The 12,872-nt window shown below is 35.8% G+C and overlaps 1 protein-coding gene across 1 annotated transcript in view; it reads left to right on the top strand.

Moving 5' to 3' along the window:
• The window catches only part of DNAH14 (dynein axonemal heavy chain 14), a 403,042-nt gene that overhangs the window by 245,880 nt on the left and 144,290 nt on the right, over window positions 1-12,872 (top strand). Inside the window, exons 45-48 of the mRNA XM_044943112.2 lie at window positions 6,597-6,755; window positions 8,298-8,430; window positions 9,987-10,048; window positions 11,219-11,403. Coding sequence (XP_044799047.2) covers window positions 6,597-6,755; window positions 8,298-8,430; window positions 9,987-10,048; window positions 11,219-11,403 — 539 coding nt within the window. The remainder of the gene's footprint in view (window positions 1-6,596; window positions 6,756-8,297; window positions 8,431-9,986; window positions 10,049-11,218; window positions 11,404-12,872) is intronic.

The following is a 12,872-nucleotide window of genomic DNA, read 5'->3' as shown; positions in this document are numbered from 1 at the left end:
GTAGCAACTCGATTGTAAAGGAACTTGCTAATTAAAAATAAATGATCATAGTTGGACAAATATGCATATGTGCTAAATCATTTTTATTCTCAATTTTCTTCTGTGTATAGAAGAAAAAGATAACAGAAAATTGTTGTACTTCGAGAATTTAGTTGAAATTGAGGCAGGAGCTTAATATGGACTAATATGCTTCATGTAGATTTCTTGCAAATATAAAAGATTCAATGAATGCAAATTGAATTTAATTACTTTGAGATGAGGTTTCTCTCATAGAGAGTTTCAAAATTTAGTTATAAGAGTTTTTGACAGAAAACAACTAAAAATCTCAGAAACATGAAGCATCCAGAAAATTCTAAATCTAAATTAATTTCATTGGAAATAACAAGATTCTAGTGTACAATATTTACCACAGTATTACAGTTATTTGAAACCCCAAATTGTGTATCATATGGTAATGCTAATATTGGTCATTTTTATCCTTAGTTTTCAGCATGAAAAAAAATGAACTATCAATGCACATAACTCGGTGTCTTAGTGTACCATTCCACCCTTACAGGAAACTATAGAGGTGTTTTCTCCAAATCTAAGACATTGCTTCCTCTGGCCCCAGCTTACACTAATTGTAGGCAAGGGTTTAGGAGAAACTCTTAACTCTCCAAGTTTTCAAACCCAAACTCATAACAGTAATCTTAGTACCACTGTATCACTTTTGATTCACCACTGTATAATGCAAATCAGAAGTCCTGGTGTCAGACCAGGCTACTCTGGTCTGTGGGAAGATAACAAGTTCCAGGGTCAGGAGCACTGTAAACCCATATGCAATTGGATCCAATCTGTTGAATGAAGAGCAGCTTGATTTGGTTCTTGCAGAGAGGTCACTGCAGATCTTGGTGGCAAGGGGTGCACTCCAAGTACATGAAGACAATGGACAGAAGTTCCAAGACTTCTCCCTTCAGAGAAGCTTTACCATCTCCCTTTTTAAACTCTTAATTTTGCTCTGGAAGGACAGATGTTGAAGCTGGAGCTCCAATACTTTGGCCATCTAATGCAAAGAGCCTACTCATTGGAAAAGACCTTGATGCTGGGGAAGATTGAAGGCAAAAGGAAAAGGGGGCAGCAGAGGATGAGATTATTAGATAGTTTCACTAACTCAATGGACATGAATCTGAGCAAATTCTAGGAGATATTGAAGGAAAGGGGAGCCTGGCATGCTGCAGTCCATGAGGTGGCAAAGACTCGGACATAACTTAGCACCTGAATAACAACAATAACAACAAATATATATACATGAAAGTATAGGTACAATTATGTATTAAAATATGATATAGGATCAGTTTATTATGTATAAATTAAATCATATCATGCATCAATTTTAATCTAAAATAAAAGACTATTTAATTTAACATCATTAATTCATAACATTTAAAGATATTGATATCATTTTTCCCATGGTAACCCATAGTATAAAAGATTGTTTGAGCATCACACTTCAAAAATTACGTTTTATGATTAAAGTTTTTTTCCCTAAAGCATTTTTTGTTTGAAAAGAGTACCCCTAATCTGTAGTCTTTTCATACTGATTATGATGTTCTCAAGGCAAGAATGCTGGAGTGGTTTACCATTCCTTCAAGACCTTCTAGAACTAACACCAAAAATAGATGTCCTTTTCATCATAGGGGATTGGAATGCAAAAATAGGAAGTCAAGAGATACCTGGAGTAACAGGCAAGTTTGGCCTTGGAGTTCAAAATGAAGCAGGGCAAAGGCTAACAGAGTTTTGTGAAGGGAACACACTGGTCATAGCAAACACTTTTCAACAATGTGAGAGATGACAATAATCATACTGATTATATTCTTTGCAGCTAAAGATAGAGAAGCTCTATACAGTCAGCAAAAATAAGACCTGGAGCTGACTGTGGCTCAGATTATGAACTCCTCATTCCATATTCAGGCTTAAATTGAAGAAAGTAGGGGAAACCACTAAGTCACTCATATATGACCTAAATCAAATCCGTTACGTTTATACAGTGGAGGAGATGAATAGATTCAAGGGATTAGATTAGGTAGACAGAGTGCCTGAAGATCTATGAACAGAGGTTCATAACATTGCACAGGAGGTGGTGACCAAAGCCATCCTAAAGAAAAAGAAATTCAAGAAAGCAAAGTGTTTGTCTGAGGAGGCCTTACAATAGCAGAGGAAAGAAGAGAAGCAAAAAACAAGGGAAAAAGGAAAAGATGTACCTAGCTGAGTGCAGACTTCCAGAGAATAGCAAGGAGAGACAAGAAGGCCTTCTTATGTGAACAATGCAAAGAAATAAAGGAAAACAATAGAACAGGAATGATATAATGGGAAAGAATAGAGATCTCTTCAAGAAAGTTATAGATACCAAGGGAACATTTCATGCAAGGATGGGCACAAGAAAGGACAGAAACATCAAGGACCTCACAGAAGCAGAAGAGATTGTGAAGAAGTGGCAAGAATATACAGAAAAACTATACCAAAAAAAAGGTCTTAATGATCCAGATAACCACGATGGTGTGGTCACTCACCTAGAGCCAAACATCCTGGAGTATGAAGTCAAGTGGGCCTTAGGAAGCATTACTACACACAAAGCTAGTGGAGGTGACAGAATTCCAGCTAAGCTATTTAAAATCCTAAAAGATGATGCTGTTAAAGTGTTGCACTCAATATGTCAGCAAATTTTGGAAATTCAGCAATGGCCACAAGACTGGAAAAGGTCAGTTTTCATTCCAATCCCAAAGAAGGGCAATGCCAAAGAATGTTCAAACCCATACAACTGCACTAATTTCACATGCTAGCAAGATAAGTCTCAAGTACTTCAATCCAGGCCTCAGTAGTGTGTGAACCAAGAACTTTCAGCTGTACAAGCTGGATTTTAAAAAAGCAGAGGAACAAGAGATCAAATTGCCAACATTTGCGGGATCTCAGCGAAAGCAAACGAATTCCAGAAAAACATGTACTTCTGCTTCATTGACTATGCTAAAGCCTTTGACTGTGTGGATCACAAAAAACTGTGGAAAATTTTGAAAGAGATGGGAATCTCTTACCACCAGACCACCTTACCTGCCTCCTGAGAAATCTGTATTCAGGTCAAGAAGCAACAATTAGAACTGGACGTGGAGCAACCGACTGGTTCCAAATTGGCAAAGGAGTACATCAAGGCTGTATATTGTCACTCTGCTTATTTAACTTATATGCAGAGTACATCGTGCAAAATGCCAGGCTGGATGAATCACAAGTTGGAATCAACATTGCCAGGAGAAATATGAACAATCTCAGATATGCAGATGATGCCATTCTAATGGCAGAAAGTGAAGAGGAACTAAAGAGTCTCTTGATGAGGGTGAAAGAGGAGAGTGAAAAAGCTGGCTTAAAACTCAACATTCAAAAAACTAAGATCATGGCTTCCAGTCTCACCACTTCATGACAAATAAAAGGGGAAAAATTGGAAACAGTGACAGATTTTATTTTCTTGGGCTCCCAAATCACTGCAGATGGTGATTGCAGCCATGAAATTAAAAGTCGCTTACTCCTTGAAAGGAAAGCTATGACAAACCAAGAGAGCATACTAAAAAGCAGAGACATCACTTTGCCAACAAAGGTCCATATAGTCAAAGCTATGGGTTTTCCAGTAATCATGTATGGATGTGAGAGTTAGACCATAAAGAAGGTTGGGCACAAGAATTGATGCTTTTGAACTGTCGTGCTGAAGAAGACTCTTGAGAGTCCCTTGCACAACAAGGAGATCAAACCAGTGAATACTAAAGGAAATCAACCCTGAATATTCATTGGAAAGACTGTTGCTGAAGGTGAAGCTCCAATACTTTGGCCACCTGATGCGAAGAACCAACTCATTGGAAAAGACTCTGATGCTGAGAAAGATTGAAGGCCAGGAGGAGACGGGGGCAACAGAGGATGAGATGGCTGGATGGCATCATTAATACAATGGGCATGAGTTTGAGCAAACTCCAGGAGATAGTGAAGGACAGGGAAGCCTGGTGTGCTGTAGTCCCAGGGGTTGCAAACAGTCGGACATGACTTAGCAACTGCAACAACAAATCTGTGGTCACCAAGGATGTATTCTGAAGCTCAACATTCGTTAATATTCAATAAATACTTACTCACTTTTATTAATAAAACAATTTCCAGTGAATCCTGAGTGGGGATATAGGAAAACATATTATGTTTCCTTCTTCAATAACAAGATGGAATAATAGGACTTTGATGGTGGTAAAGTTAATTAGTAATATTAGACAATTTGGGACTATTATGCTAAGTTGATCCTACTTTTCTTTCCATATTCCTCTTACGTTAATACCCTGTGTGGCGTAAACTGCTTCTTGTCAATCATCTCCATGCTTTCCTGTCTCTCTGTGAATAAAGTATTCATGTGGTCAATTGGTTTTCCGATTAAACCTTCCTTGTAGCTAAATGTGGCCATGTAACCCAGTTCTAGACAATGAAATGTAAACAGAAGTGGACAATGGCACAAGGAGAGGGTGGGATGAATTGAGAAAATAGCCTTGAAACATGTACATTATCATGCGTAAAAGGGAGCTCAGCCCAGTGCTCCCAGTGACGACCTAGAAGGGTGAGATGGGGGGAAGTGGGAGAGAGGTTCAAGAGGGAGGGAATATATATATATACTTACGGCTGATTTGTGTCATTCTACAGCAGAAATCAAGACAACATTGTGAAGCAATTATCCTCCAATTTAAAAAAGAAAAGAATGTATTAATATTAATGTTTTTTGAGTTGCAAATATGGTGGCAGGACCTAAAATAACCATCTGGGACCTAGATATGGGAAGTGCATGTTAACAATGGCAGGAAAAAAGATGAAAGAAGCAAAGTGTGGGTTCCTGATACTGTAGTGCTTACATATAAGCCCTGGACTTTTTGTAAGAGAAGAATAAAATTCCACCTTTGAAACACCATTGTTATATTTGTATCCTTACTAGAGCAGACAGACCTTGTATCATAATTAATACAGATTTTCCTATAAATAAGGCAGTAACTTGAAAAAAATCGTGATACCTGACGCTAACTTAAAAATCAGTTGTTGGGAGCAGAGACTCAGTGTAGAAGTCTTGCTTGAATGCTCATGACCCCTGTTATGCCATGGCTAACCACTTGGCAAAACTGCTACCTATTATATCTTGGAAGCAAATCATGTGCTTACCAAACCTGTTGTTCAGTCATTAAGTCGTGTATTACAAAAGGCTAATTTTTTTAATATATAAGTAGCTTCTACAGTTCAAAATAAAAGACCAGTTGCCCATTTTCTATGAAAAAAATGGATAAAGAATATAAATAAATAGTTCATAGAAAAACAAATGGCTCTGAGATATAGTTGACTCACAACAAAAGAAATGCAAAATAAACTAGAATTAGATATACATTTTTTTCTCCTATAATATTGATGAGGATCAAAAAGTTTGATACTTTTGGCAAAGGGGCATGGCCTCAAAGACTTTCAAACATTAGAGGACAATTTGTCAATATCTATCGAAATTATAACTCATATTTAAGTTTATAGTGACCCAGCAACTCTACTTATAAGAAATTATTTGGACATATGTCCAAAAATGACATAAACTTAGCTTTATTTGTAATAGCAAAAGATTGGAAACACCATAAATATCTATCACTGGACCACTGATGAATATTTTATTATACATTCATTAAATGCAATGCTAATCAGAAAAAAGTCTTTAAGGTTATAAAAGGATCTCTAAAATTACACTACACTTTTTAAAAATTGCAGAACAGTCTCCATATATTGGGAATTAGGTAACTAGGACATAGGTATGAGAAAGAGACTATGTATGCATACCTTTGCATACCATAGTTTTGAATTGTGTACCATGTGAATGTATTAATTTTTAATTTAAAAAGGAGTAAAATGAAAGATGAGGAAGTGAGGCTATGTAGTATTTAACCCTTTTGAGAGTTTTGGCTGTGTAATAGGAGGCTATGGGATCAAGAGAGATTTGGTTTCCTTTGGGGCATGTGTATGTGTGTGCGTGTGCATTTTATTTCACATGAAATTGGCCATATTCACCTGATTTTTACTAAGAAAAACATCAATTTCATATGGTTAAATCACTAAAAAGATTGGCGATACTAGCACATATATGTTTATACAATGGAAAATTCCAATAGAAAGGAGAGACTGATAGTGATGAGGGGGAAGGATTACCAAAGAAGTGGTGTTCTTAAAAAAAGGATTGCAGGAGTCTTTGGCAGGAAAGTTACTTTCATTTTTACTGGAGGGAAAGTAGAGGAGACACTTATGTTGCATATGAGGGCATTTGAGTATGTTTGGTGGTAGAAAAATCAGAGTTTGTATGTGGCAGACTTAGAAATGTGTGTTGTGAGTTCACCAGCCTAAAGTATGAATGAAAGGGAAATTTTCTGAGCAGAGGTGCCCAGGCACTTGGAAAAATAGTGGCTTATATGTATATATTTAAATTGGTTAATAATATACAGACTTTTCCAGAAAGTATTTAGTATCTAAAAGATGAAATTAACATTTATTTGTAGGTCATTTAAAACTTTAAAAAATTTTAACAGGAACTTCAATACTAGCGGATCCTCAAGGATCCAGTGAAAACCTCTTGAAGATAACAGAATGTGGAGAGAGCATTAATTATATTGCTACCAGAGACACAACATGCCTTTCTTTTCTTGTAAGCCTTCTTTTAAAGAATTCCTGCCCAGTACTTCTCACAGGTATTAAAAATATTTAAATATAATTTCAGAGTTAGGAAGAGCTTAATCGTTATGTAGTCCAAACATTTTATTTTACAAGTGGGAAAAAATATGCCCTGAAAAGATTAAGTACCTCTTTCAATATACATTCTTACTAACAGTGTATGAATGCCCATTTCCCCAGGTTTGCCAGTTTTTTCTGTTTAGTCTCTAAATTGTGTTTGACTCTTTGCGACCACATATACTGTAGTCTGCCAGGCTCCTCTGTCCATGGATTTCCCAGTCAAGAATATTGGAATGGGTTGCCATTTCCTTCTCCAGGGGATCTTCCCTACCCAGGGATCGAACGCACATCTCTTGCATTGCAGGTGGATTCTTCATTGCTGAGCCACCAGGGAAACTCTGTTTGCCAATACAGAACATTATAAATCTTTTTCCTCTTTTCATTACCTTCAAGGCAAATTCCAGAAGTAGAACTATTGGATTAATATAAGTATGACCTACATAGCCTCTGGGCTAAGGTCCTTAGAGGGCCATTGGCATCATTGATTGATTTACTTCAGTTTACACACATAACTCGGAGAAGGCAATGGCAACCCACTCCAGTACTCTTGCCTGGAAAATCCCACGGATGGAGGAGCCTGGTAGGCTGCAGTCCATGGGGTCGCTAAGAGTCGGACACGACTGAGTGACTTCACTTTCACTTTTCACTTTCATGCATTGGAGAAGGAAACGGCAACCCACTCCAGTATTCTTGCCTGGAGAATCCCAGGGATGGGGGAGCCTGGTAGGCTGCCGTCTATGGGGTCGCACAGAGTTGGACACGACTGTAGCGACTTAGCAGCAGCAGCAGCAGCACACACATAACTACATGCAAGTCAAAAATAAAAAGAAACTGCCTGATTAAAAAAAAAAATGTACACATAATTCCTCAACCCATTGTTAAAATATTTCAACCCTTTACCGTTATCAAAGGAGAAATTCAAATACAGATTCTACTCTTTCTTCACATTTATTTCAACCCATTCAGTTATCTTTTCTAAGTTGTATTGCCTTTCACCAAAGGCAATAGTATCACTTTCCCAGTTCTGTATTCAAAGTATTCAGGCAAAATGAAGCTGGAACTCTCAGATAATCCATACCTTGCCTTCAGTTTGGTCAAAGGAAATTCTTAGTTTTACTTAATATTTGGTAAATTATAGGATCATAATTTTCTGTTCTGTTGCAGTAAATCACTAGTCATCAGATTTGTCTCCCAGATTGGATTGGCAAAAAATTTCAGGGGAAAATAATTTCATGTAGTAGTTCTGCTGTGCTGTAATAAAAGATAATGATTAATTCCTAATCTTTTCTTTTTTAAAAGATGTAAATAATTCAAATGATTTTGAGAGGTTTACATACTACCTTTTTCTACCCATTCTTAACCACATTTATTAAATGGAAGAGCAAAAATACAGTTTTCATGCAAGTCTCAAATATTACATGTTATTGTTTCATTTTAATATGTTAGAATCTACTCATTTTCTTGTATATAAATCTAACCTAACATATTTTTTCCCTTAGGAGACTTTGGAGTTGGAAAAACCGCTGCCATTAATCAAATGCTTGAAAAGTTAGAGGGCTCAGGAGCATTTGATGTGAAATATGGATCAATTTTAGGAGAAGTCCTATTATATAATGAAATTAAAAAATCAAGGTTGTATGCATTAAACTCTAAATTTGATTTGTCCGGTAAAAACATAGTTTGCCTTAATGTATAAATGTACCATAGTTTAAAGAAGTAAACCTGTTATGTGAAAATGCAGAATTATTCAAAAGAGAAGTGAGAAGAAAATCTCTACTTTTCCAGAGTATTAACGACTAGATTAATTTCTTTAAGTGAAAATTTCTTACATTTATTTTAAATAAAAAACTAAATTTAAGATCTCAGTTTGTTCTATATAACAAAGTACAATTACAAGCTATTTTCCTTCCTGGAAAATTGCAACTAAAACATAACAAATACGATGTATCATATATCTGGGGTTTTAGTTTTTGTTTTTTGCATTAAAAATAAATTTCCTTCTTATCAAATATAAAAAGTATTCTTTACAAAGAACTTCGTCATTCTGTATGTCTCTTCCTGAGGGAAAAAAAGGAATGAAAAAGAAATCTAAATTGTGCAAATAAAGATTGTAAGTGTTTTAAGTTGATTCTGAGTCTGTTAAAATATTAGAGAAGCCCAACATTGTTTGAATTGAATAAGAAACTATAATTGTGGAGAGATTCATATTGGACCTTTCCTCTAATCATGAGTCTTATATGTCCAATGACCTGTGTGTCACATGTATACTTGGATACCTCCTGAACATCTCTACATTAACATAGCCAAAGTATAACTCTTGATTTCTCTTCCAAATCAGTTCTTCCTCCAGTGTGTCTTGCTGAAATAAATGAGACCCAGTTATTCAAGCCTGAAACCTACAGATCATCTTTGAATTCCCCCTTTTCGCCTCACCTGCCCATCCCTGATAACCTGTCTCATTCCTCCCAACCCGTGTCCCCATTTTCCTCTGCTGCATAGCCAGTCTTCTATTAGTCAAGTCTGTGCTGTCTTCAAAATACATCTGAATTCCTCTGCTTCTTTTTATTCAATGTCACTTTTAGTCCACCATCATCTACTTCTCACACTGATGATTTTGGAATATTAATAGTATCCTTCTACACCTAAATAAGGGCTTAAAAAAGCAGAGAAATAATTTTTGAAGCATTTAATACAATAAGAATCTTTCCTTATCTGAATTATGATAATCAAAAATAATGGAGTCTGAAAAAATTGATATTACTATATGTTCAGTGTTTAAACTGAAGTGACCATAAAGAAAGATAATGCAAAAAAAAGAAACCCCTGAAGACAAAATAAAGGTGAATGGGCCTTTTGTTGAGTGAGCCATAAGGCAAAATGCATTTTATAAAGGGACAAGACAGTTAATAGCTTACCATCCGTAGAAAATATCCTATAGCCTGGCATTTTAAGAATTTGTTCAGTTTGTTGTTTAAGAGTAAGCCCATGTTTTGTTAAATTTGAATATCAATTCTAATGGTAACTAATTTTATCTTTCAAAGTGTGAACAGGAAAAAGTGTATAGTTGTTTCCTAGTAGGCAATAAGAGTAAAATCAGCCAAACCCTGATACTTCCATTATATTTTGTTCAATTGGCTACTATGGTAAATAAGCTAATTTTGAATCCTTAAAATATTTTATTCCAATAGCTTCAAACAGAATATCAGCATCTTGCTTTCTGAAACTCATAAGACAGCAACTGGAGGTCTAGGTATGTATTACAGTAGTTTTAAAACCTTCCTATCTCAATCATATGCATGTCATTTCATACTGTCAAATATCTCAGAATAAAATTTTCAATTGTTAGTTTAAAATTTAAAATCTGAGAAACATCCTCTATCATCTCAAACTCTTCTACCCTACTCGAAAGCTAGAAAGAATGCTTACGGTAGAGGGGTACTAAAACTGCTTACCAGAAAGCCAGTATCCTGGCTCATCAATGGAAACAGACTAAGTCTAGAAATAACTGAAAGCAATATCTATCTATCCTGCTCTTTAATGCTTTTAGAAATACTGCAGTAGAAAAGTTGTGATTCTATAGCAGTTCTCAAATCGAGCTTCAGGAGCCTCAGCCTTAAAAATCTGATTTAGTAGTGTGGGGAGCAACAGCTCTGTTCTGAAGAGGAAAAGATGGGTGGTCCAGAGATAGCTATAGAATGGGAAAGGGGGTCTGGCCCCCAAATTCCTGCCAGAAGAGTTGTTTGGTTTTGTTTTTACCAAAATAATCATCCATCCCAAATAATCCTCCGAGATGATGCTCATTCAAGGAATGTGTCCTAATTTCAGTGCCTACATGCTGCTTTCAGCGTTTCATGTATAATTTTGTTATAAATATAGTATGTTGGAAATCTAAATATTTTAAAAGCAGAGAAAGTTACATGTGTGCATTGTGCATAAATAAAAAGAGGGTTATGTGAGTTTTCATGGATTTCCCAGGTGGCTCAGTAGTAAAGAATCTGCCCGCCAATGTAGGAGATGCAGGCTCGATCCCTGGGGCAGGAAGATTCCTTAGAGTAGGAAATGGCAACTCACTCCAGTATTCTTGCCTGAGAAATCCCATGGACAAAGGAACCTGGCAGGCTACAGTCCATGGGGCTGCAAAGGGTCGAACACACTGAGCGACTGAGCACACATGAGTTTCATACTGTTCCATTTGACTATGGCTGCAAAGAAACACTCTTAACCACACAAAAGTAAGGAAACACTTGGAAACATTTTATAGTTGGTATTCTTTCTCTCACTGAAATGTCCTCAGAGTAATTTCTTGAAAATGACAATAGTAGAGTAAAATTATGTGATTTTTATATTTTTAATAACTTAGTAAAGCACAAATATTCTGAAAGTATTCTAACTTGACCTTTTTCTATATGTGGCATCATAGATAAGATTACTAAAAAGGCAGAAGTTAAAACTGATGAAAGTTCATTTAAAAATAGTAATAAAGGAATTATAGTCTCTGCAATAAATTTTAACATCAATACGTCAGCTGCCAAAACTAAGGAGATGATTCTTAAGAAGTTAGTAAGAAGAACTAAAGATTCTCTTGGAGCACCAAAAAACAATAGGGTAAAACATCTCCCATACCTGTTGACTAATATGCTTATACTACTCAAGTGATAGTGACTAATTTTAATTTATACTAATATATGGGAAAGACTGAAGTGACTTAGCAGCAGCAGCAGCAGCATGGGAAAGACAAGTGTAACTACACTCCTGAACAGTACTAGAAAATTCACTTTATAATGGAAACTTTGGTTTCCAGATCAATATAACTCCATTTACAACATGAAGAATTGTACTGATTCAGAATTATTAAGGCCCAAAGAAGCTACTGGAATCTGAATTAAATGTGAATAGATAAGGCCAGAAAATGAGTTAGATGTCAGTGACCTTTTACTGTATATGTCAGCACATTTTTTTCCAAAAGAAAGGGAGAGAACTTTGTGATAGCCACAACATCAAGGAGAGGTACTAAGAGAATAGCTTTGTAATAACCTGGACAATTCCTTCTTTCTTGAAGTGGTACTGGGCGTTCCTTATTTTTATCTTCAGTCTTCTTGGTGCATTACTAACTGTCCACTTGTTGAAACAAACTCTCTGTCACAACTGAAATTTACAATCAGTGATTCCAGTCATTTCCTAAAATAAGCTGAAGGTCAAGATTCAGGATTGATTAGTAAGAAAATCACATGGAGGCCCTTAAGAACCCCTGAGTTTAACCCCTGTGCCCATCAATTTAGAGAGCTTTCAAGGGTTTGAATCAGATTTCCCTTCCTTAATTTTAACTGAAGATTTAAATAAACTTTATGAGTCTTTACTTAATTGGGTATGTCTTAAGGATTTTGAAAAGAATAATAATTGGTCAACCTAATCGCAGAAATGAAAAATTCACGTAGGTGAAATTTTGGTCAAATTGGTTTACCTATAATTACCCAGTTTGTGATACAGGGCAAACAGAGTATCTTACCCAAAAAAGATGATATTGATATGATAGTTACAAATTATGTAATTAGATAATTCAAAATAAATGGCTGTCTGTATTTTTTTAATCTTTACTTGTTTTACAAAAATAAATGCAATCTAAAGGGCTAATTCATGAAGAGATAATTAATACAATCAGTACACTTAAATGCATGATAGTTTCAAAGGTAGAAAGTAACACAGGTTTAAAAACTGGAAATGTACCTGACTTTTCTGCTGGTTGCCCCTGACAACAGCATTTGCAGCAGAATTTCAAAAGTCTAGTTCCAGATAACAATTTTATTCCTAAATCAGGACACATGTTAAATAAATAATGAAATACCTAAAACAGTGCATTGCCAATAGCAGGCATGCAATAGGTAAATGCTGCATGAATAATATCCACGTTCCTGTGTAATAGCCTTGATAAGATTACTTTGTCCACCATCAAATACATTTCTAACTATAATTAGATGTAATTATTGGAAGTTTATAGAGAAAGAGTCGAAGAAGGCGATGGCACCCCACTCCAGTACTCTTGCCTGGAAAATCCCATGGATGGAGGAGCCTGATAG

The sequence above is a fragment of the Bubalus bubalis genome, chromosome 5, assembly GCF_019923935.1.
Source record: "Bubalus bubalis isolate 160015118507 breed Murrah chromosome 5, NDDB_SH_1, whole genome shotgun sequence".
NCBI lineage: Eukaryota > Metazoa > Chordata > Mammalia > Artiodactyla > Bovidae > Bubalus > Bubalus bubalis.
The sequence above is the reverse complement of the archived record's forward strand: the minus strand, read 5'-3'. Positions and strand labels throughout refer to the sequence as shown.